At 35.9% G+C, this 26,578-nt stretch overlaps 2 protein-coding genes across 4 annotated transcripts in view; both read right to left on the bottom strand.

Annotated features, from left to right (window-relative positions):
• The window catches only part of LOC103466448 (cingulin-like protein 1), a 17,233-nt gene extending 16,185 nt beyond the window's left edge, over positions 1 to 1,048 (bottom strand). For both annotated transcript variants that reach the window (XM_017305550.1, XM_008412009.2), the window contains exon 1: positions 801 to 1,048. In XM_017305550.1, coding sequence (XP_017161039.1) covers positions 801 to 1,033 — 233 coding nt within the window. In that variant the 5' untranslated portion in view covers positions 1,034 to 1,048. The remainder of the gene's footprint in view (positions 1 to 800) is intronic.
• A 2,223-nt stretch (positions 1,049 to 3,271) lies between these two features.
• On the bottom strand, positions 3,272 to 16,256 carry LOC103466449 (transcription factor 12-like). 2 transcript variants are annotated; one of them, XM_008412011.1, is made up of 12 exons: positions 16,083 to 16,256; positions 12,750 to 12,840; positions 11,438 to 11,580; positions 11,236 to 11,359; positions 9,446 to 9,516; positions 8,998 to 9,094; positions 8,835 to 8,908; positions 7,914 to 8,084; positions 6,474 to 6,591; positions 6,232 to 6,388; positions 5,218 to 5,447; positions 3,272 to 4,388 (listed from the first exon to the last, which is right to left on the bottom strand). In XM_008412011.1, the coding sequence occupies exons 1-12, from the start codon at positions 16,149 to 16,151 to the stop codon at positions 4,246 to 4,248; spliced, it is 1,488 nt and encodes a 495-aa protein (XP_008410233.1). In that variant the 5' UTR covers positions 16,152 to 16,256; the 3' UTR covers positions 3,272 to 4,245. The 2 variants fall into 2 exon arrangements, with proteins under 2 accessions (XP_008410233.1, XP_008410235.1); XM_008412013.1 differs by having other exon boundaries at positions 6,477 to 6,591.
• Between the last annotated feature and the right edge of the window lie 10,322 nt (positions 16,257 to 26,578).

Raw genomic sequence — 26,578 nt, 5'->3', positions numbered from 1 at the left:
GGGGGGGATTGGTGTCATTTCATTTTTCTTCAGGATAAATAAAATATGTTTGAACTGAATTGTCAACTTTGAGATGCTTTCAGTGCATAGATTGCGCATTTGATAATAAAGTCATCCAAGTTTCCTTGCTTATGAATAAAGATGAACTGATAAGATTTTTTCACAACACCGGTTTTTGTTTCTTTTGCATCTGACCTGCACATTATGATTTTAACCAGTTCAGTTTTCTCTTTTTCTCCTTTAACTACTTCACCCAAAACACAGAAAACACGGAAAACTTTCACTGACAGAGAATAAACTTTATCTTATTTTTAATAAACTAAAAAACAAATGGTATTAAAATACACATTTGCAGACTTAAAGTGATCAGATTAAGAGAAATACAACAGATTTTGATCTCTGTAAGGTTAACTATACTCATAACATCAGTTTAATAACGAAAAACAGTCTGACCTCTTAAACTAATTTAAAATTAGTGGACTAACAGCAAACAAAGGATCTCTGTAATAACAGTATCATTTAAAGCCTTCAAACTGACATCTTAAAGTAGTTTGGTGACCCACTGGTGAAGAAAATATATATATATTAATTGTAAATTTAAGTCTTTTGGTCACATTATTTTTCTTGTTGGTGGACATTTTGGCAACAGGAGCATGTGAAAGGAAATCATCCATAAGGCGTGTGAGGTTCTGGTTCTGCGCTGTCTAAACTTTCACACTTCAAACTTTAACTTAAACGAGCTGCTGCGTAAAGTAACGGAATAAAACAGCGTGAGATCTTAAAGTCGATCAGAAACTTACCGTGTGTGTGCGTGTGTGTGTCCGGTTTTAGGAGCGGTAGGTCTTCCTCCTCCACCTCCTCCTCCTCGAAGCGATCCGGCTGCTCTGCCTCCGCCCGGACTGGATCCCGGAGTCCCGCTCAGAGAGGCGGTCACTCCGCGCTGCTGCTCATCATATGACCGCTGCTGCTGACGTAAAAACGCCACAGAAACCCGCAGAGTGAGCGGCAGCTGTCCGCATAAGTGCGCTGACATGATGGTGAAAACAGCACTGGAGGTTTGTAATAGTTATATTTTTTAAAAAAGAGGCTTATTTCCGGATTAATATTCAATACTTTTCTTATTATTCTCTTTCTTAGTTAACTTTTTTTTGGCAGTTGTTGTTCTGGATTTCCTCCCAATCATGTTTTCTCCAGATGTTGACATGACTTTTTTCCGTCTTGCTTTATTTTGAAAAACCCAACATCCCTCGTGCATTGTGCTCACATCTACGGAAGAGGATTAGGGCCACTAGGAAAAATAGATTTCTGACTTTAATCTCAGAATTCTGACTTTAATCTCATAATTTTTCTAAGAATTCTGAGATTAAAGTCAGAAGTTGTTTTTTTAGTAGCCCTAATCTTGCTTTCCTGTTACCTTGTGAATTTATTGTTGAATTTTGTTGTTTTACCTACTTAATGTTCCACTGATGAATGATGAGGCTTTATTTGTAACATGGTAAATACAAAAATGTGCATAAAAACAACAATAATGAGGAATAATAATAAGAAATTCATATATAAATTTTCATGTTTCAAATAATAACATATTTTTGCATTATTATTATTACTGTAAACAAGTTTGTTGAAATCACTGTTATTTCTATTAATATTTTATACACTGTAAAACATTTACAGGTGGTTTAACTTGAAAATGAAAGTCCACCTGCTGCCTTAAAAATGCAATTTAAGTCAAAAAGAAAATTGTTTTGGTTTAAACTAAGAAATTAAAGTTCATGAAGTTGATTTAACAACAAGAGACAAGTTGTCCAAACATTCTTTTAAAGTTTATTAATCTTGAATTGTGAGTTTTAGCTTAATGCTGCAATTTATACCAAATAATTATTTCACAAAACTGTCCTCACTGAGTTAAAGAGCCACATTTCTCTATTATTTACTCACAATATTAAGTTAAAATACTTATTTTACTTAAATTCTTGTTTCAAATTGCATGAAGAATATTTCTGATCTGATTATAAATTTTATTAAACATCACAATGAATTAATCTCAAACATTTAGTGTGAACAGGACATTATTCTCAAGTGCAAACCTAAAAACTCAGTTTATTCAACTCTTGGAGGTTTGACTAAATTAATAACAAGTTAACACAACTTACTGCTGTAAGTTTATCTTTCACAAACTCACATTTAGGTTCAAAATCTAAAACTGGATAAATTTATTTGACTTAAAGAGCAGAAGAGAGTAGACAAAACTAAATGTGGCTAAAATGTTTTACAGTGCACAATGAACAGTGCACAATGAAAAGATTATGAAATTATTAGTCATCAACACATCATTTTTTAATATATGAACTGTTATTTCTAATTCGCATCAGTTATTGTTATAGTAAAAGATTCTCCATATATAACGTATTAGCATCACTAATCACTTTATTTTCTGTCTAATTTCTTTACGTTTTTCTTCATCAAGCCTCTGAGGTTGATCAAAATAAAGTATCAAGCTTTGAATAAAGCATTTTTCTTTGCAAAATGTGTGTTGAGTAACTTCCTTCACAACATTTCTCTTTTGAAAATGACTTTATGGATTCTAAGTAACTTTATATCATACTCTATGCAGATGACTTTATTATGTGTTCAAATTTTAAAATACTGGAACATAAGAGAGGAAAAGCATTTTTAGAAAGACATTTATTGCTACATTTTCATATCAACACATGCCTGGAACTCAAACTGTACACATACTGCACATGTTATAAGTGTTTCAGATTATGTTGGTGTTTCTTTATGTTCAACAATGCAGTGAGTGAAAATTGTTTGTTTTTTAACACTGTATTGCTCAGAGCATTAAATTTAGGTACAGCTAGTAAACTGCACAAAAAAAACAGGCTTCATGATTAAAATAACAATTAAAAGCACATCAAGACATATGAATAAGTTCACAATATTTGTATAAAAGATAACTTATAACTTAAAAATGTGTTTTAAGTTCAAAACTTAAACATGCACAGGGTTTGTTTGACTACATCTGCAGAGCAACAATTACAAGAAGGAGGATTAAGTCCTCCGGAGATACAGAAAGTAAAATCCTGGTAGCAGTGCATTAAAGAAATATAAAAACACAATAACAGACCAGGTTGGATGTCCATGTGAGATTAAAAAGAACATTCCTGGAGATCTGTTCATTCACAGAATGTTCAAACCCCTGCAGTACTTACACACACACACACACACACACACACACACACACACACACACACACACACACACACACACACACACACACACACTCTCACACACACATTCACACAGAGCCCACAGGAAAAATGAAATATGTTGCCTAAAAACAAAACGTGACAAAGTCTGCCCACTGAGCTTTGTAAAAATATGACTAACAAAATTGTTTGCCAATTTTAGACTGCACACGTAACTCTCCAGTCCATTCTGATGTACTGCAACACAAATATTAGCAATAAAACTACAAAATATGTACAAAACACCTGCAGCTTACAATGCATTTGTCTGATACGAGTCGTGTTTAGGCACAAAGTTATAAAAGTCCGTTTGGAAAGAGGAGAAATGATTGTTCGATTGCATCACACTTTCTGATCAGGGAGCCGCTCTGGACAAATTTGAACTGATTCGTCCAAAACGCAGCAATTACAAATCATTTAATTGTATTGTGAAAGTTTATCCCAAAGTGTTGGCTGTTAATCAAATATCGTGTATGTACAGTGCCTTGCAAAAATGTTCATCCTTCCTGAAACTCCTCTACATTTTGTCATGTTACAGTAACAAACATTAACGTTGTTAATTGGGATTTTCTTGATATCGAGCAACAAGTAGTGGATTATATATATATTTTTTTTTTACAAATAATCATTTGAAAAGTGTGGTATGCTTTTATAAAGGCCCCAATTTCCTTGAACTATTTTGCAAAGAAGAATGGGCAAAAAGTTTAGTCTTTTGTTGTGCCCAAAAGATTTTATTGACCAACGGGGGCTGAATACAAATTTTATCTGTATAAAATATTTAAAACTATGTCATCATCCCTGCAAATCACAACTACGATAAAACTTCAACAAAACCCATTGCAGTCTGTGGATGTAATGTGACAAAATGTGTAAAAAGTTCAAGGGGTAGGAACACTTTTGAAAGCCGTTGTATCAGTTTGTACAGTGATTTAAACTGATCGTGATGTAAATGAATGAAATGCTTTAAGTGAGACTTTGAGTTGTCTGTATCAGGTGCTCAGAGGTGACCCAGGGGGTTCGACGGGTCCGTCAGGCTCGGATGGAAAGCGAGATGTACAGACTGCGGATCCGACATGATGCTGGACGCCTTCTCTTCTTCTCTTCTCCGCAGACATGCAGCCTTCGGGTTCAGGTTTCTCTCTGCAGAACGGAAAATTTTAGTGGTTACAAAAACAGTAAATGTAAAAATGGAGAAACTGAACTCAGGTATCATAGTTTAGAACCTAAAGTTGTTAAAAAGTCAAAAAGTCCAATTAAACTCTATTCAGACAGACATCCTGCTAGCAACTTAGCTGGCTAGCTACGTAGCTGATAGCTAGCTAGATAGATTGATAGCGAGATTGATAGATATCCAGCTACCCAGGTATCTAGGTAGATAACTTGATAGTTATGTAGCTAGCTAGATCGCTACATAGATTGATAGATATCTAGCTACCTAGGTAACTAGATAGCTACGTAGCTAGCTTGATCGCTAGATAGATTGATAGATATCTAGCTACCTAGGTAGCTAGGTAGATGGCTTGGTAGCTATGAAGCTAGCTAGATATAGGGCAATTCATGCTAGCCAAGGGAAAATACATGCATCACAGCAGTAAAGGGCAAAATAGCAAATTGCAGTTTACAACTCACAATAAAAAAAAAGTAAAATAACTAAAAACCATAAACCGTGTATAAAAATAGTTCTTCAAAAAGAAGCTGTGATGCTGCACCTATAAAATAATGCTTAAAAATAATTTCAGGAAACATAATAAAACTATGGCGCTGCATGATAGAACAAAATTAATCAAGTGCACTACTATATCTGTAAACCACCTTTTTCTGACTGTGTAAAGATTTAATTCAAAGTCATTGTTGTAATTTTAAAAAATGAAGCAATATTCTTTATGTAGGCTTTAAGACCATTTCTGTCTGGTCTCTCAGACATCCCCCAATCACTTACAGCACATTCCTGCTCCGCTGTTGCACTGACCTCTGACCTGCTGCTCCAGACTCAGGATCACGGCCACGGCCTGGTGCAGAACCAGCAGTTTGGTCTGCGGCTTCTCGCTCTTCAGGTGCAGCTGACACATGTGGCCCAGCTCCTTGAAGGCCTCGTTGATGTCCCGCACACGCAGACGCTCTCTGGCGTTGTTGGCCATCCTGCGCTCTCGCTCGCGCTCGGCCTTCTGCTCTGGGCTCAGGTCCTCGTCCTCATGGATGCTGCAACGAAACCCATACGGCAAGCATGTGAGAAGGGAAATGTTTGCAGGTTAAACAAAAATATAAAACTTAAGAGAAGGTGAAAAGAGAGGACAGTTATTATTTGGTTTTCTCTGCCCTCTTCTGGTCACTTTGATAACATGGTTTTATTTGGTTTGATTAAATACATTTTTAAAAAGCTTATGCTAATTCAACAACCACTAGACATCTATTAAAAATATAATTTGAATGTTTGTTATTCATTATTGTCTATTCTGCTTGAAAACAGACAACAGATGTTTGGTGTGAATAATAAGAGATTTTAATTGATTTTAGTTTTAGAAAGAGAACCTCTGTCATTTTTGTATTTAACATGAAAATTAAAAGACTGAATTTGCTTGCACCTCTTATAAAGTACAACACCTAACAGTGTGTAAAAACCTTTAAAATGAACTAATCTCTTATTGCAGCAACATCTCAAACTGGAGGTTTTATTTAAAAGAAATCTAATCTTGACTTGGAGTTTATTTATTTTGTTGGAGAAAAAAAATCCCATTTAAAAAAATATTACAAGACTCAATTATACTCCTACTAATCTTGACTTTATTTTTTACTTTTTAAGTTTATCGTCAATTATAACTTTTTCATCAATATAAAGGAATTATATACTTAGAACAAGCTCCTATATCTTACTGAAAAGTTACTTCCAGTATGTGGTCTAACTGTTTTTTAACTATTCAGTGAAGATATAATAGACTGGATGATTGTTTTTAAATAATAAATGTATTTTACTCTCAGCTGTTACCTGTTCTGCGCGCTGTTCTCTCCGTGTGTTTTGAGTTCACTCTCCTCATCGGATCTCGGGCTGTCTGAGCCGTGGTCGTGGTTGGTGTGCATCATCTCCTCCACTTCCCTGCTTTCCATCTTTAACTCCAGGTTACTCTGAACACCCAAGCCACCGCCTGTGCAAAACCAAACATATATTGCAATAAAACAATTTTTTTTTTTAAATGAGAAAAACACTGGTAAAAGAGGAGGAATAAGTACCTCCTCCTCCTCCTGCACCATGTAAGAATGTGTTCCTCTGTCTGGGCGGATACGGGTGGCCATTTTGTGTTCGGCTCTGGAAGGCTGAGTGATTGTTGTTCATGGAGACGCCTTCAACCTTTAGGAGCCACAAAAAGCAATACGAGTCAGACATGAGTCAGATTCCCTCTGTAAATGATGAACTTCAGCAGTTTTTCTCTCAAGACACAAGCACTGCTTTGCATTGAACTCTTTCAACGCACTTTGTCAAGTTAGAAGTACTACAGAATATTTTATTACGGGTTTTTTATTAATTAATATTAATAAAAAATACTATTTAGAAGTGAAATAATCCGTCATTAAAACAAGACATTAACAACAAGCTCCTGTTTCTTGGTGAAAAGATACTTGTAAGTTAGTTTTGTCTTATTTCAAGTGCACTAAGATATTTCCACTCGAAACTAGAGTAAAAATACTTTGTAAGATTTTGTGTTTTTTTTGTGAAAAACACAAAATCCTTCCACTTCTGGTTTTTGGGACGTGATCTTGTCTGATGGAACCAATATTAAACTATTTTCCGCAGCGTTAAATATGGCTGTGAATTTATAGTGTCGTTATTGACTGAATAATGAAAAGTTTAAACTTTTAATGGACTTTTATTAACATTTTTAAAGAAAATGTAATTTTGTAGTGTCATTGTTGATCAAATAATGCAAAGTTTACACTTTTAATGGACTTTAAACTCAAGTTTTATAATGAAAATTTCTTTAAAAGTGTCATTATTGACTGAATAATGCAAGGTTTGCTATTTTAATAGACTTTAAATGTACGTTTTAATATAATTTGCATTAAAAGTGTCATTATTGACTGGAAAATTGAAAGTTTATACTTTTAAGTGACTTTTATTGCAAGTTTTAATCAAACTTTGCATTAAAAATGTCATTATTTATCAAATAATGCACAGTTGACCATTTTAATGCAAGTTTTAATGGAAATTTGCTTTTATAGTGTCATTATTGACTGAATAAAGAAAGTTTTACACTTTTACCGGACTATTAATGCAGTTTTCAGTGCAACTTTGCATTAAAAGTGTCCTTATTTACTGAATATATCAAATAAAGTGTTACCGAAAAGCCCAAACAGATCCTCTGTTCAATTCAATTCCAGACAAGCATAATCCTCCTCCTAAAACTACTGCACACCATTTAAATTCACCCCAATTCTCTTCAGGATGATCCACTTCTATCTGACACATCATTAGAAAAAAGGATAGTGGGAGAATTTAATATGCCCGCCCCCAAAGGATTAGACTAAATATCCTTTCCCTGTGAACATGGTAGACTTTTATTCCAGCTGGAGTAAAATCCCATCATCTGCTGAAAGAGGACGGGCTGAACAATGCAGAATTACACAGGAGACATTTTTACACCATTTTGATACTTTGAAGTAATGTTTGTTAACCATTGCTGGAGTGTGACAGCTGAGCGGCGCGGCGCTGGCTGGGTGGCTGTGGTGGGACTGGCCCAGTAAGCCGTGGATGTCGCTGGGCAGACAGGAAGTGGGGCCCACGGCGTGGTTCCTCAGAACGTGGATGACGTCGTCCAATCTGTCCAGGCGGTCCTCCACCTGAGACTAAAACCATCAACAGACACAGAAACCATTAGTTTAATATAAACTCTGGAAAAAATTCAGAGACCACTTAAAATGATCAGTTTTACTCTTTATAGGTTTATGTTAAAATAAACTTTGTTGCTTTATTTTATGAACTACTGACAACGTGTCTGAAATTTCAAGCAAAAATTTAGTATTTATTTGCAGAAAATGAGAAATGGTCAAAATAACTAAAAAGATGTAGCGCTTTCAGACCTCACTGCAAAGAAAACAAGTTTATATTCATTTAGAAACAGCAATACTGATGTTTTATCTGAGAAATCAATATTTGGTGGAATAGCCATGAGGTTTTCAATTGGTTCAGTGCAGTGGACTCTTCATTTGTAGTTTATGCTCCAGACATAAAATTTATTTTTCATGTTTTGGGAAATCAAATTTTTATCTTTTTTCACCAAATGTAATATTTATTTTAGTATTGTCTATTCTACTAAATGTTTTTATTTAATCACTTATGACTTTTTATACATTATTAGAATCAAATAAACAATTAGGTTCCTTTTTTTAAAAGAGAAAATAAAGAGTTTGTTACAATAACCTGCCGATGCAACTACTAACTTTTTATCAATATTCAAGAATTATTGACTTAGAACAAGATCTTATATCTCATAACTTAGGTTTGTATTATTTGCACTAAAAACAAGACCAAAAATGCTTTGTAAAATTTGCAATGTGACACAGAGATTTAATTAAAAAAAAGATCCAGATCTTTACCAGTGATATGAGTGAGGACTCAAAGTGGGGCGACACCGGTGGCTGAACTGAACTGCGGGGCCACAAGTTGTTCCCTAAAAAGAAAGAAAACCATAAGAAAAATCATGATATTCTGTATGAAAACATAAAACTCTAATAAACAATGATTATTTTTCTTTCCTACCTGTAGATTCGGCCGCATTTGGGAGCGGGGAAGGAGATCTCACTGGTGTGGAGGAGCTGGAGGGGAAGCTGCTGCTCGTGTGATCGGGGGAATAAATCTGACAGAGAGACGGAGCAGCAGAGGAACCAGAGCATGGATCATTTTAAAAGCACAACTTGTCATTTCTGTGTAAGCTTTAACAGCTGCTGCCACAAGCCCTGGAGCTTCCTCGTAACCTGAACTAAACTCATCCTTTCCTGTCATTTTACCGCACTGCAGCCAATAAAACGTCCCGATACACGACTGTAACCCTCCTTTAATGTGTGGTGCTCTTCTGTCGCCCCACAGGAAGTTATGAATTATAGGTGTGGGACTCCCAAGGTTTGGTTTTATGCTCTGACCTGACCCGTTTGAACATTACAGAGCACAGATAAGTAGCTTTAATGAGAGTGAGGTGGTTCGTACTTACAGAGGCCAAAGCTTTTCCCAGGGTATCGCCTGTCTGTGACGTTCCTGGCACATTCACTTGGCTTCCTGAAACTAAACAAACACATTTATTATGACATTATGTAAATATATAGAAATATGTGCTTTCTTTACTTTAAACAAAGCAATAAAAAAACAAAGCAAAGAATATGTAAATGTACACACAAAAACCAACTTTTTCAAACATAATAGTTAAACCTTAACAGGAATAAGATTTGGACTTCACCAACCAGATACATGATAATTAATAAAATAAAAAGTTATATAATTTAAAATGATTCACAGGCTCTCCTTATCCAAAATCTTTTACAACATTTTAACAAAGATATAAATGTGATTTGCTCTTTCTGTGAAAAAAACCCAGAAAATATTTTTTATTTAGTTTGGTTTTATCCTTTCTCTACACAATTCTGGAAAATTATTTGCATTTTGATTTTGACTTTTATTGAAGTTCTATTATTTAGCTTCACTGACAGCCCAATAGCTAAAAAAAACTGAATAATATATTATTGATCTTATTATAAACTTAAGCAAATGGCATATTCACAGAGGCCGTTACAATAATCAAAAATCCCTCGTTTCCATTTTTGAAAATGAGGTCAAACAATAAATAAAAACTATTAGAAATTCCACCAATATGAAAACCATTAAAACTTGCACTTTATGTGCTTTTATAAAGTTACAAATTCTTTAATACTGATAAAAATTATCAGATTTTTCAATTAATAACAACATATTTCCCCATGTTTGAGGTGAATTATTTTTTAATCAATATTGACTCAAATTGAGTCAATAATTGACCCTTGACCCAGGCTTTGACGTCACTCTCACCGCCACTCCGCCATGTCACGTAAAGCCTGTCAAAAAACGCACGTGATAACCTAATATCGCTTTATTAAGTTGATTTCACTTTAAAATGGTAGTAGGGTGCTGGGCGGTCGGCTGCACTAGCAGAGAATGATAGAAACCAAAAGTCATTTTATTGTGTAACTTTTAGTGAGAAAAGATGGGAAATGGAGAGCAGCCGTTAATCATAGTGAGGGTTAACCCTCGGTGTAATGGCGGATTTGTAGCGAACGCCTTTTACAAGGTAAGAAGACTAACGTCCATATACTTTATAAATAAGTATATGGACTTATTTATAAAGTCCATATGGTTACCAATCTAACCATTGGTAACCATGGAAACAATGTCGCACCATGTAGCCTAGCATGTATGGAAAAAAACTGGTTAGCGTCTCGGCTTTTTGTACGTTTTTAATGCTTCTCCAGTGTAAAGGGAAACGCCGTTTATGACATAGTGATAAATCATGTGGTGTGAATTCAGACAAAGTCGGTAATTTCATCAACAAGTCAGGAGGGTGGAGGAATGGGCCGGTTTCTAAGCTAGCAGTATCCAACTTCTGTAAATACCGATGTATTAGAAAATATTTGAGCCCCAACCAGGTGTGTTAATTAGCTTGACTCGAAAAAGAAGAAGCCATGAATAAACTGGCAAAAACAACTTTGGAAAATAACTAAAGTGACTCCTAATTCTCACTTCCCACGTCCATCATGGCGCCTATAAGTGACGTAGTTAAAAAGGGTCAATATCTTGTGTGCACACGCAATATAGTTTTTCCAGCCAAATCTCCTAAATTTGTAAGTTAGTTTTTCTTATTTCAAGTGTACCAAGACATTTACACTGGAAAAAAAAAAGAAAAAAAATGCTATATATATTTTGCAGCGTGCAACAACGAGTAAAAGTAAGCTCTTATTTTTTTATTTTCCTCACCTGCTGGATTCTCGGAGTGGCTGTCAGAGGGAGAGCGGGACACCGTGTTGTTGCGGTGAAAGGTGGACATCGGCGGTAAACCTCTGTTCATTTCAGCCGCCAGCACCGAATGAGGAGAGAAATCCTGAGCAGAATGCAAACGCGTTTTAAAAACAAGAGTTTTTATATCAACATTCACCAGGGCTGATGAAGGAAAACTCACCAGGTTACCGTGGGCCGGCTGCAGGCTGCTGTAGCTCCCCAGCTGTGCTTGGTGCCCCGCCGAGGCCCCCAGCGCACCTTCATAGCCCTGCTGGTTCAGCCCGTTTACGGCGCTCCAGATGTCCGGAGAATTGCTCATCCCCTCTAAAATAAAGAATCATGTTTTATCGCCTGAACTGCTGAGGTGTCCTGAACTGCCAGTCAAGTTATAAAGCAGAAGACTGGACCCCGGTGCAAAAAAATTACATGCAATAACTAAGTTTTACTGTCTCAATTAAACAGCACAGGACATGTTTGGTAGCTATGCTGCTCATTTCATATATCTCTTTTACACCGGGGTGAATAATGTATTCATGGTCTATGATATTAATAGCAACAAAGGAAAACATACTCATACAGTGCAGTGTAATAACTAAACTCATTTATTATTTGTTTTAGTTTTCTATTTGTGTTTTATTTATTGAACAGTTTTAGCCAGTTTCATATTCTGACATGATTGTAGTTTACTTTTTGTCACAAACATTTAAATATTCCCTTGCTATTAGGTTTTAAGTGTTTTGTTTTCTATTTTCATTGTTCACCGGTTTCCAGTTTATTTTATTTGATCCATGTTTTTGTTCTTTTTTTCTTTTGTTGGTCTTTTTTTATTTTAATCATGCTTTTTGTGTGCGTCAGCTTCTTTTTGACCATTTTTGTCTCACACATTGCAAAAACACAAAATCTCACCAAATATTTTAATACACTTGAATTTAAAAGTAATTTCTCAGCAATCTATAGAAGCTTTTTCAAGGTTACAAATTCCTTAATATCTATTAAAAACTGGCAGGTATTTCACTTATAACAAGACATGTTTCCCATGTTTTGAGTGAAAAAAACTCTGCCAATCAAACTAGCATTTTAATGACTTAAAACAAGCTCCTATATCTTGCTGGAAATTTATAAGTTTTGTCTTAATTCAAGTGTATATGATATTTTGATTGAAAGAGACAAACATACTTTGTAAGATTTATTGTTTTTGAAAATGGTGTGCTATCAATAAAGTATCATACTGATTAGTTTTTAATATTTAATCACCAATTTATCACTTTCCTCATATTTATCTTGCATCCATTGTGGCAAATTAGCCTCATCTTCTCATCATTTTATATCTAATTCTATATAAAAGTAAACAAGGAGGTTGGACAAGAGGATCACATGGTGGTCATATGTTATAACCTGCTACAAAAGCTAGAAGAAGCATGATACTTCAAGAAACATTTGATTGTTATTGTTGGATAATGAGTGTTTCGAGGTTTCGCTGGGCTTGAACTCACCAAAGAAGGTGCTTGCAAACACATTGCTGGGGACTTTGCTTGATGAGTGTGAAGTTGAGTTGCCATCAGAGCTGGGAGGCTGCCCATAAACCTGAAAAAACAATTAAAACCACCTTAACAACTGATCATTTTCCTACTCTGGTGCAGGATGTTGGGCTGTAAAGCTAATTCCAGTTAGCATGTGGAAAAAATTAACACATTAATACAGAAAAAATGTCATATTATTTTTTTCTCACATTTAGATGTTTAAAGTCACACCACATTGTCTTAGTCAGAGTTTCGTTTGGATTATTTTAGATGTGGATTTGCAGGTGTGCTTTGTATCTTTATGCATAACTAAAATTCACTTGATCTCAGTGTTGCAGATGTCCAGACATTTTCCTTCAGGATTCCTGGACATTTGTGTTATTTTTGGTCCTGGAAGCTCAATCATTAGCAATTTGGTTACATTTATAGAGCCAAATCACAACAGCATCATAAAAAGTGAGCATAAGGTCTGCAGATGAATATGGCTGCAGTTTTTTTAACCTCTGTTTTATAATATTCTTTTGTTTTCTGCTGTTTGTTTTTAAGTTTTATGATGCTTTAATGTTTTCTGAACTGGTTGTTTATAAAAACTTTTATTTAACTTACCTGGTTAAATAAAAAAATAAAAAATTATTCTGGCCTCTTTGGGATCAGCTCTCATGCAGGGTCACATAAATGTTTTCTACATTTGTGGATAAAACTCTGACTTAGAGTCCCAAAGTCTTCAAAATGTCATTTTTGTTTTTCATGTGTTCTCAGATTTCTCCTTTATGTTGTCAGACAGTGAGTTCTTGATTTAATCACAGTGAATTTGTAGCTTGCATGGGAGCAATCTGAAGTAACAATGCAACGAAAACAAAACAGAGTGCGGATGCACACTTGGAGCCATGGTGGTAATCCATAATCTGCAGATCCATGCACCTCCTCATCCGGATTTGGGAACCGTTCACCAGGAGAAATCCCTGCGCTAATCATGATCAGGTCCGGCTGCGATTCAGATCCCCAAAAACATAAAACTGAATTTCAATTTGTCATGATTCCTTTAAATTTAGATTAAAGCCCTCCTGCTTAGAGTTGGTTTGGAGACATCATAAATGAAACAATAATCAACAGTTGGATGTGGAACGACAGCACTTGATAAAATCTAATGCTTGTTGACTGTGTGTTTTTTGTTGGTTTGCACTGATTTCCTTAATTCTGGGAGATTGGTGATGGGCCAATGCCTACATATGAAGCTGATCTTATTTACCTCAGCAAATGTTTAAAAATCAGCCTCTGTCCTCTTCTGCTCTGCAGAGAGAGGTTTGACTGACAGACCGGCCCACCAGGTCATGTCTGCACGTTTGCAGCTATCAATTGTTAATCGATGATTGATCAGAAAACTCCAATCGGTGCACTTGTACTTCTGTGACTTTGTGTTTTTGTGTTAATATGATGTAAAGCACTGACTGACTGATCGATTGATGATTTGTGCTCAAGATAACACAAAATGGAAAACAAATATTCTGAACGGCAAATGAATTTCAGATTAAAGCATGCCCTGCACTCACGCAGACACAGAAACCCTCAGAGAGGCGCTCGCCTTGCCCAAAACCACCAAGAGGCTCGGCCTGCACCTGCACTTCCCTCCGTCGCTTTGATGTGCCCCAGGAAATGAAAATAAACCTCCCTGCGCTGCATCAATGGGGTGTCAGTTACCCGGACGACAAGTTCTGTAAAGCAGGCTATTAGAGACTCTCTTGAGTACGCTTGTGCAAGGCTCGCACATTTAGGCAAACCACACACACACACACACACGCGTGTGCACGCACAGAGCCGTGACCCTGGCTGGCAAGAGTCCCATGGTGATTGTGGGCTTGGCCAAACAGAAGAGCCCCTGTCGACACTCGGCCCGTCTGAGCCGCCACGGGCAGCATATGGCAGAGGATAAAGCCAATTGTCCTCCTTACCATCAGCATAGCAGGCGACCCGTTAATAATGGTCACACCCCCGCCCCAGCACGCCCTCTCTGGCCCCCGATGGAGAGGGGCCATCGCCAAGGCACCCTCTTTTAGCACAGCATTGATTTAGGAGCCATCAATCATCAGATCACAAAATGATAATGCACTTTTTTTTTTTTTTTTACTCCTGCAGTTCAGAAGAAATTCAAAAGCAATAAATTATTATTTTCTATTAACGGAAAGCTTTTTAGGGCAGGGATATGTATATAGTCCTCCAAGAAGAGCAACATTATAAACACACACACAGAGAGAGAGCATCAAGATGTGAGATAAGTGAAACATCAACTTGCTATTCAAGGCCCATGCCTCGCTCCACCGTGGCCAACTCCGGCCACATGCAACCAATTTTCTGCCTCTGTGATCCACGATGTCTGGATGTGGTTAGTCTCTCCGAGATCAAAGCTGCCTTTGATAATGGTTGCAGCGGTGCAGGGACTGCTCCAACGTAGCGGGGTTAAATCAAATAGAAATAGAGGCAATCTGCTTCATGTCAAGATGTTTTTCTGCTGCCAGGCTTGACTGGATTGCACAGAGCAAACAGGAAGTCTCACTCAAGCATTTTAAAAACAAGCCTTTTTGTCAGCCTAGAACAAGAAGTAAAAGTGAATTTAAAGTTATAGCATGTTGGATAGATTGTGTTCTGTTTTTTCTGATTTGATCAGTTTTTTTAATCATTAAATGCATCAAAGTAAAAAAAAAAAATCGACCAATGTTGCACTTTTTTGTAGTTTGGTAAAAATCAGAAAGAGGTTTTGATGCATAAATTGAGATAATTTGATTGTCATTTTCTGCTGGGTTCAGCAGAAAATCTCTATTATGAAACCTGTTTTACATTTTAATCCTGAGAAGGAAAATAATCTGAATCAGTTAAAACTGGAATTTCATTGTCAGCAAAGAGAAACCTGACTGGTGCATCTCAACAGGATTACTCTGGAGCTGAAAGGGTTCAAGAAAATGTAATTCCTAATGTTGCAACTTTATAACTTTAAGCCAAGTTCACATCTTATTAAAGCACTGACTCATCTGAAAGACTAAGCTTTCTCCCTCTGCACCTCAAAACACACCAGTCATTATCAAATATCCTGTTTAAATAAGACAACATCCCCAAAAATCTGACATTCCTCCAACAACTTTCAACTGGCATAAATGTTTAATCAAGTTTCCACTGCAAATGCATTCAAATCTGATGTTGATTCTCGAAGCGAAACTCAAGAAATGAACTAACAGGACAGCAGAGAATGCAGCAAACACACAAACAAACCATGACCAACCTAATTTATAGTGGATAAAATATGAAGATACTCACTGGCTTCATGTTGTAGCAGTACATCAGTGAGTTGTTGCCTGTCCCAGGGGCAGGATGAGCACAGTACATAACTCTGTCTGGATCACAACGAGACTCTCAGCGCTCTCCACACACGGCTCCTCTGTCCACCTCTTTACTCATGTGTGTGGTGTGTCGTCCACACACACTCCTTCCCCTAACCCACCCCTGCTGGTCGTGCAGCAACCCGCAGACAACTTATGCAAATCAGGGCTGGACCATTTCATCCGGCACAGAGGGGGTAGCCAAGACATGACGCTTTTGCTTTAAAATGTTACATCATTTATGAGCTTTTCTGCTTATAAGTGGAAAATTATCACACAAAGAACTCGTTAATTTACAATTTGTGGTGGCATTGGGTTTTGTAAGCATAAAAAACATTAATAAATTCACATGAAAACCAAAATTACTAGGGAATTCCCAATCAACGTATGGATGAATAACCCCCAAAAAATACATAATTGTACTGATGAGAGATCCTTATTGCTCAGATATCATCCTGTTTTCATGTCATCTTGCATAAGTGCAAAGTTGAACACACACAAGGCTAGAAATCCCTCCTCTGGACCAACAAGCAGTGATGACGCCACCAAGATAATCTCCTGTTAGACAGGTAGAGGTTTCCAGTAAACACTGGATACTACAGCCTTGTCTGACCTACATTCACAAATAGAGCCAGGTCTTAATTTGCAGGCACGTGTGGCATGGAGAGCTGGGTTTGGAGGTTATTTGGTCTGTCTGGGTGATTGTCTGCAGCATCTCCTAAACAGAGTCGTCCTTCCCGTATGAGGTCAAATCCACCACACGAAGCATTTTTAACCAAAACATATGCAAACAACATTAACGAAAAGTACAATTTCATTTGTGGCTTGCATTAAGCATGCCTTCTATATGAGAGAGGGGGCTGAAAAGATGGAGTTGGCTCAATGCACAGAGCTACAGTATGGCACCCGGTCCTGGCACCACTTGGTGTTTTACAGACACCTCACAAGAATCCAATCAAATGATTCCCGCTGGGACAAAAACAGTCTTTTCCAAACCACAGTACCGACTCTTCAGTAAAGACAGACTCTAATGCAGCTGAGTGCTGTATTTTATTTCTTGTTAACACTCGAATTGAAAATAAAATAGTGCAAAAATGCAAAAACTTCATTATTTGCCAGGATGTCTTTGAACCCATTTTGTCAGTGAGAGATTCAACTGGTTCATGAAACATGACAGATTTTTTTTATTCTTGCTCACTTTTTGCTTTGCTTTATTTTTGAAGGGATATTTTTATTTTTCTTATTTTTCGGAGAAGTATGACCTAAAGCCTCTCTTCTCTACCTGAATGAAGGAAATGTTTGCTGCACAAATGTAACAAAAACATTTGACACCAATTGGGATGTTTAATAAAATTCATCATCAGATCAGAAAGTTTGTTCAAACAAGAATTTAAATTATTCTAAAGTAAAATAATTAGTTATTTTAACTTGATATTGTGAGTAAAATAATAGAGAAATGTGGCTCTTTAACCAGGTGAGGACAGTTTTTTTCTTGCATAATATAAAAATAATTATTTCGTTTAAATTGCAGCACTAAGTTAAAACTCAAAATTCAAGTTTAATGAAGTTAGAAAACAATGTTTAGACAACTTGTCTCTTGTTGTTAAATCAACTTCATGAACTTTAATTTCTGAGTTAAAACCAAAACTATTTTCTTGTGTCTTAAACTGCATTTCCAAGGCAGCAGGTGGACTTTCATTTTCAAGTTAAACCAAATGTTTTACAGTGAATAAACTGTGCTATAAAAACAACAGGACAATGGTGGCGACAGTGGTAGGACTTTGTCCTATCACAATTGGCAGGTTGCTGGTTCAATTCCTGCTCTGTCTTCCTCTGTCATTGTGTCCTTGGTTACTTTGCCCACCTTACCTACTGGTGGTGTTGAGTGGATCTGGTGGCGCCGGTACATGGCAGCCTCACTTCTGTCAGACTGTCCCAGAGCAGCCGTGGCTACTATCCAGTAGCTTTCCACTGTGCGTGTGTGAGTAAAACGATATTCAAAAACTCTTTCAGCAAATGGAATTTTTGTTTTTAAAGTATGTTAGCGATTAATCGATTACTGAATAAGTTGATGATTACTTCAATAATCAATCATGATTAATTGATTATTAATCGTGATTAATAATCACGATTATTAATCTGTTACAATTTTGTTACGTAACAGGGAATTTTGTTACAAAACAAAATTTCCTGGTCAGAATTTTGTTTTGTAGAGTGAAGATGCGGAGGAGCTGATGTTTGGCGTCCAAAAATAAAGACTAACCTAAATCTTTTTAAAACCAGAATGATATATTTAGAAACTTCAAACGGTGACAAACACGTGATTTTCCTCCTGATTCAATCTGTCTTCAGGTGAGCTGCTGTCCGCTCAGCTTCCTTAAAGTCAAAGTCTAATCCTGGCGATCCAAACCAGCGCTATCTAGGTTAGGAGGTCACTCACTTCTTCTTCTCTATCAGCGCAATCGTTGGTTGACTTTTGCAACTGCATGCTTTTCTTTTATTTTTACCTAATTAAGGAAGACGTCATGACAAAGCCAAAATATCCAAATGCTGATGTCAGTAAATATTTTAGCCGTTTTACAACTAATCCCTGGCAACTGGTGGCTACTGAGTGACCTTCTCCTCTGACAGAGATCAGTCTTCTTATCTGGCACATTAAGCATTCATAACACAAACATATCTGATCCAAGAGCCAATTTATACAGTCCCCTGACCCTGAACTTTGCATCAATCTTAGTTAATTGCAGTCTTGTCAGAAAAGGGATTATCCAAACAGGTAATGCAAATGTTAATGAGATCATTTTTGCATATCTTTATTTTCCTGTGGTTGAAATGTCACTGGTTCTGACGTTCTGCTATGAAGAATGTCACTCCCGATGGCCCCTTGATACATTGTTGGCCATGAGGAGGTCGGATGCGGAGGAGAAACCAAAACAGAGACGTTCTAAAAAACGAAGAAAAATGTATAGACACTTTTTCAGTCAGTGTTGTTGCTGTTAAAATTGTATATTTTTACTGCATGACATGCTGTTGCCTCTCCAAGTGTTGTTGGCACTCTGCTGATTGTCATGCGCCTGATTTGACATGGCTTAAATAACTATCTTCCTGCCAGTGATTGGCATTCACACAAGAAGGGGTGAGTGGGACTGGGGAGCAGATGGTGACATTCCACATGACCAAACTGATCAATCAGCATGCTGGGACGCAGGTGCAGCACAGGCGGGCAGCACCACACCATCTATTTCACCATCTACAGGGCACTATAACACATGGGCACCAATCGTGGCACCCTAAGGGTCTGCATGCTCCTCCGTCCCGCTGCGCCAAGGTTGATGACATCAGAGTTTCCCATCCGCTCTGCCATGGGACGCCGAGTAAAGGGAGCGTGGAAAAAAAAAAAAAAAACAAGCATTGGAATAATATCTGCAACAACAGCTTGGTCTGGGGAAGGTTGTATAAGTGACGTCAAAGCAAGGGACTCCCATATTACATATTATTACCAAATATAAGTGGGCTGAGGTGGTATTAATAACTGGACCTTTTCTACATTTTGTTACACTACAAACAGAAACAACAGCACGTTTTTAATGCAAATAAAAATCTGAAATGTGTTTTATATAGAGAATCAGCTTTGGGTAAATCTCCATTAGTGCTGCACATTTATTTATAAAAAATAACTCAACCTCTGTCAGGTTGGATGGAGAGTTTTAACATTAAATGGGTTCTGTTATGCAAAATTCACATTTTGCATGTTTTTTTATGCTTCCATTTGGGTCTCAACTGCTTCTAAAAACAATAATAAAAATAAAAAAACCAGCAATTTTTTGACAATAAGTCAAAAAAAATGTTTGGGAAATGAGTTGCTTTGCAACCCTCTCAGTGGTTGAGTCACATTCTCTGTGCCGTTACCTAGCAACCCTAGCAGAGCCCAGTCCTGTTACCTAGCAACCCAAGTGGAACTCCAGCACGTTTGGTCAGCTGGTTTTATCGCTATTTGTGCTGTACAATGGCTGTTGGAAAACTTACCATCCAGAAATTACTTGTTACATTCTTGTTGGTCGTGCAGGAGGCTCCACTTCTGTTTTTCAAATATGTATAGTTTTATAACTGTGCATTTGTTTGCAGCCATTTTCTCTTGAAAATGGCTGCATGGTCCGCAGCAGCTTCTTTGGATTCAAAGTGACAAGACGCACTAAAACAGTTCAAAATATTCAGAACTGATCAGACTAAAGCCTCAATATCTAAGAATTACTTTGTGCAAAAAAAATTTTTATTAATATGTTTCGTATAATCCATAAACCTTTCCCAATCTGTTCAAGAAAGCATAATAAGTCACCTTTAGATTTCAAATCTTGCCACAAACTCTCAGTTGCTTTTACATCTGGACTTTGACTGGACCATTCCATGCTTGTAAGTAACTAATTCCTTTGTAACCCAGGCTGCAGTGATATTTAGGGCACAATAACCACTGTAACGTCTAGAAACTGAAGGGTTTTGATATTGTGTTCACGTCACTGCAGACCCAGCACCAATACACTTATTGATCACCCGCTCCATATTCCCCTCATTTGTCAACAAAACTTGGAGATACTTAAGCTTCTCCTTTTGGACCTTGTCGCGACCTGGAGAGGTCACGACCTCGTTCTGGCTCAAGGCCATGCTCTCGGATTTGGAGGTGTTGATTTTCAGTTCTTATTATACAAACGGCTATTAAAATGTGTTTTGAAAGCAGTTATCAGTCATCTGAGTTAGTGTTATCTTTTCAACAAGCAAAAATAGAAAAAGAGAAAAAAGGAAATTAACGACAGGAAATTAACGAGTCCTTTTCTGTCCACTTCACAAATATCTGCTGTTTTGTTTGGTCTGTACGTAAAATCCAGTAAAAAGCATGAAATCTGTTATTGTAACGTGACAAAATGTAAAAGAGCTCAAGGGGTGTGAATCAGTTTACAATGCAAAGTGTGAAATTTATATTTAATATAACTGCATAAAAGATAAAGTAAAAAAAAGTACTAAAAACTAAACCAGTCCAAAAAAACCCTGAGAAATCATGTTTATTTTTTTAATCTCTTAGTGATGCAATAGTTAACAAACTAACCTTTGATTCATTTTCCCTCATGCTTTTTTTTAAAAAAGCATGAGGGAAAATGCTTTTTTAAAAAAAAGCATTTTTTAAAAAATGCTTTTTTTAAAAAATGCATTTTTTTAAAAAATGCATTTTTTTAAAAAATGCATTTTTTAAAATGCATTTTTAAAATGCTCATTTAAATACTTAAATGAGCATTTAAGTATTTTGCTGGAAATACACTGACAAAACAAAATAGGCAATCCAACTTAAAAAAAATTGAGTTTATTTGTTGCAAGTAGTTCAGTTAAGTTTATCCAAGAGAATATATTCAGTTTGTTAAGTTGCCGTGTTAAACAAGTGTGAATAAATGAAGCTTGACAAACTTAAAGAGCTCCATTCCCTTACTGTATCACTAGAATGTTCTTAGCATTATATTTTAATAAGAAAAAGAAGGAGATGTGCATTTAGCTGAGTGCGTTGACCAGTTGATGAGTTTTTGCTTACAGATATTCCAACAATAAAACAAAAATCAATGAAAGTGGATGCACCTTAAAGTTAGCACAGCGTGTGAAGTGTGTGCCGAGGTAAATGGGTTGGCTGTGGTTTCTGATGCATGCTGGCGTGACTCTGTGCCGAGGATCTGCGGCATCTTCAGGATAAGACCTGGACTCAGCAAGCCGATCTCATAGTCTGGCCCGACTGCTGGGCGGGAGAGGGGGAGGCTGTAAGAGGATTGGACTGGCTGCGGCCGCACGTGAGAGCCAGACTCACCGACTTCTTCTCTGCGGTGACCCAGCCGTCCCACATTCACCAACTGCAAAGAAAAACAAAGAAAACGTACAACTTCAGGTCGGACCCTGGATCCTGGGCGACTTGTTGGGTCGCCATGACAACACGTCCAGTGTTGTTCTGCAGTTTCCGCTCAATGCAGATCAGATGTCATAGTTTGGTATGACCAGGTTTGCTTTTGTGAACTTTGACTTTTATATCTTGTTTTGTGTGGTCCACATGTGAAAGTCAAAGGTTTTGCATTTTATTTATTCACTATGAGTCACAAAATGGGAACAAGCTCCAGAAACTGAATGTATAATAGGACTACAGTGAAACTACTGGCAGCTGTGGTTACCATATAGTTTATATGGTAAGATTTACCATATAAATGCAAATTTTATCGAATTTATGCGATAAAACTATGGCAACACAGAATTTTACCATATAAATATAGATTTATATGGTAATGCCAGTATTTTACCTTAAATTATACACAATTCTTTTTACAGTGTGTAAGTTATTTTTAAAAGGAATTTAGAGGTAATTGCTTTTGATTTATTAAAAGCACAAGAAAATCCATGTAAAGGACACAACCATGAAACTTACCACTAAAGTTGTCTTTTTCTGGTGTTAAAATGTATATTTGCATATAAAAAAATATTTTTGCAATAACTTACTATATTAAACAAATAGTTTACAATTTTGTTTCTTCAGAATAACTAAATGTATCATTATATATGTTTCCACTGTCATTTGCAGTCGTTTGCATTGTTTTGACCTTTTTTTAATTATTTTCCCATTACAACTTTCTTTTATTTATTCATTTTTTCATATTTCTTACTTGTATATTATTTATCTATTTACTTATTAATTTGGGGATTAAAATACAGTTTAAAAAGCACTATTTGATGAATGTTTGATTAATTTTTTACAATATTTCCAGATAAGAGTGATATTGTAAGACATATTTTTACTAAACCATAGTGCTATAAACCCTCTCATTATATTTCAAACTAAATGCCTAAATGCTCATTAAGAAAATTGCTTACGGAAAATGAAAAAAGACCAGCAAAATGAAAGGACGTTCATATTTCTAGCTTTTAACAAATTACTAAGCAATTCAGAAATACATTTCTGTGTGATATGGGGTAAAAAAAAAAAAAAGTGGCTGTCTGTTTGGAAGAAGTGTTGTGTGAATCTTGACATTTGAAGGAATGAGCAAGGGCAAAAACGGTGTTCATAAGCCCTTCCACAATAAATCACAAGTGACAGAAGATTGACAGGAAAACAAATCAGTCCAGAATAGCCACCGACTGGAGGTCAAAGATGAAGCGAGAAAACAACGACTAACAAGGAAAAACAGCATTTTGCTCTTATTTAGAAATGGTAATGTTGCAAAGATCAAAAACAGAATAAAATACAGAACACACCTGATGTTTGACATGTTTAAACTTTTCCTCCTAGTTTATTCTCAGCTCAATGTTTTTTTATTTACCGTAGCATTTTACAAAAAATAGATGAGTCAATAGAGTTCAAACACAAACAATACACTCAAATAAATTATTTTTAAAATACTCTTAATATTTTTGTTCAGTATGATTACAAAGGATTGTATTTATTTATTTTATTTATTTATTTATTTTTAAAAGATAACTTTTTTGCAGCCTAACTGTGACTCATTATTTTTATGTACCCCTTGATTGGATGTAAAATAAATGAAAAATATCCTGGATATCATAGGCAAAAAGATAACAACAAAAAACTATAATATGGTTTAAGAAGCTCTTTTAAGCTGCACAAAAATGATTGACTCTAGTAAACACTGGCATTTACCCACAATGCTCAGTGACAAACTTAAAGTCTTTTCTAATGCACTCACCATCAAAGTTGGAATACCACAGAGGTGTGTACTGAGCCCCTTTCTGTACATATTGAACACTAATGAATGTAATTCACCCACCAACTATTCTTTAAATTCTCCACTGACAATGTTCACAAATGACCAATTTAATCTATCAGGCCAAAGTCGATCAGTTTATAATGCGATACACACATATATATATTACTTCAACGTCACCAAAACAGAACAGACAATCATTAAACTTCCCTCACTCCAACAGCACATTATTATAGACAACTATAGTACTGGAAATGGTGTAAAACCTTAAATATTTCAGATTCATTGGATAATAAACTCATTATAGAGCTGCAAATGTGGTGAAATGTGTTTATTCTAAGCATTAATTTGTAGTTTTCAAAATAAGTACACATACTTTTGACATTTGTGTTATCAGAAATGTAAAAAAAAGAAAATCATACTTCTTCTTTCCTTTCTCAGAAGTAGTGCATTTGTTGGAATACATAAAACGTTTCAGATGACACATAGTATACTGAAAAATGTTTAAAAATATTACTTGATTTAGTCGTTTTCCATTCAAAATCTATGGCAAAAATGCTTGCTTACGCCTTGTTTGTAAAGCTATAATAAGCAGCTATCTCAAACACTTTAAATATGTTATTGCATGATTTGCATGTTAATAATTTACTTGACCAAACAGTTTGAAAGACTGAACTTGTTTTCCTTTTTGTCTAATTTTGCATTTCCATTTTTAGACTCTCTTTTGTGTTTTATTATTATTACTTTTATTGTATATTATAGTACTCAACAGACTTATATTTAGGCTTTTAAACCCTATAATCAGTAGCATATTTGTGCCAAACTACAAACTTTGAAGGGGACAAGCCAGGATCAGCAGAAAAAAATCTAATGGAGTCATGCCCATTATTTTTCTTATTTTGTTGAGATTTTTTTGTTATCCTCTGTGAAAAACTCATCATAAATATTTTCCATTCACGTGTTCTCTATATGTTTGTTACTGTATCTCGTTTGAAGCGTTGTCAGAGTGGTGTAGCAGTACCCGTTCCCACCAACAGATGGCAGCATAAAGCAAGTCTCTGTATCAACCTTTATTTATTTAAGGTTTGTTTTAATGACCTGGTGCTTTCATTCTTTTAAAATTGTTCACGTTCGTCAACAATACAACTGCGCACATGTCATTTTCCAACATTTTTGTGGAGACAAATATCAAAAGTCATTGTAATTTAACTGACGTGTGACTAAACCACGTCTATTTTAGATCTGTTAATATGTAAATAACAGATCTAAAATAGACGGGCAGATTGTTTAAAATCTGAACAATCTTTCGGATTACTCATTTTCTTCAAGAACTGAGACGCAGATCTCAATCGGATGAAAAATTAGATTAATCAGTTTGATGAGCAAAGACAGTTTTAGAATATATCCCTGCAAAAGCAGCTTCCGTTTTAAATTTCAGTCTGATCAGTTTTACTAGTGAATAATCTTAGTCAGAGGCATAGGCAGATACTGGGATCAACATAAATGGCTATAGCTGCCCGTGTTCATGGTGTAATGATATCATCCCGACTGTTTACCCGTCATTGTCACTATCTGATCAAGCAGCTTCCTGCAGCAGCGCCACTTCTGGCTGACAGCGGAACTGCAGGACGTCAATTTAGGCACGACAGAGCTGCAACTTCCTGGCTGAAACTTGCTAAATAAAACAAAAGATATATATATATATACGACAATAATCTAGGGTTCATTCAAATTTACAGAGGTAAAAATCGCTTAATGTATAGCCACATTTATGATAATCCTATTACAAAAAACTCTTCACTTCAAAAACAAATCTTCTCTATCAAACTAATAATGGCTCATATGTTAGAAATAACGGTCTTCTTCATTCGCCAGTGGCTACCTAGAAAGAAAAGCAAGCATTTTTAAGTGTAAAAACTTCCAAGATCTCAACTTTTTCAAGAACCTGTGCAGTCGAACAGATATTAACTCGTTTTAATCTTTGGGAAACACATATAAGTCAGAACATGGTCCACAAAGGTATATCCAGCAAGCTTCATTAACAGAAGAGTATTAGCTATTTGCCTAAATTTGTTGTTTTTGTAAAAACAAACAGACAAAAAAAGTTCAATCTTGTTTTTAAGTATTTTTTAGTTGGATATAAAAGATGTATTGCTATTCTTACTTGATTAAAATTACTGAGTATATAAATAAGTTTCATTTTGGTCTTTAAAATACCAATATGTCCACATAACTTTATATTCTGGTTCATATGATGATGTAATTTTTAAATATTAAATGATTGATATTTTGATCAGTTACTCCGCACTCGACATACCAAATATATTTTTACTCTTACTTGTGCAATTTCTTCGATGGCAACTTTTTTACTTTTACTTGAGTATAAATTTTGGGTATGTCTGGAAGTTATACATTGCAACCAAAGTTGATTAAGAACTAGTTAGATTTACTCAATAACGTTTACTTGAGTAGAATTTTGAAAAAAAAAGAAAAAAACAAACAGAAGTAGTTTAATTATGTTGTAATTTTTACTTGTTCTTGAGTAATTTTAACATGAAATATCTCTACTCTTGAGTAACATTTTTGGATTCTCTACACAACGAATGAAAAACAAAAAAAAAATTCACCAGACACAGAGACACACCTGCAGTTTTTGTTAAAATTTCATAAGTTTTACACAGAAAAGGAAATAAATAAA

The sequence above is a fragment of the Poecilia reticulata genome, linkage group LG6, assembly GCF_000633615.1.
Source record: "Poecilia reticulata strain Guanapo linkage group LG6, Guppy_female_1.0+MT, whole genome shotgun sequence".
Taxonomy (NCBI): Eukaryota; Metazoa; Chordata; class Actinopteri; order Cyprinodontiformes; family Poeciliidae; genus Poecilia; species Poecilia reticulata.
This window is presented reverse-complemented; position numbering and strand designations above follow the sequence as displayed.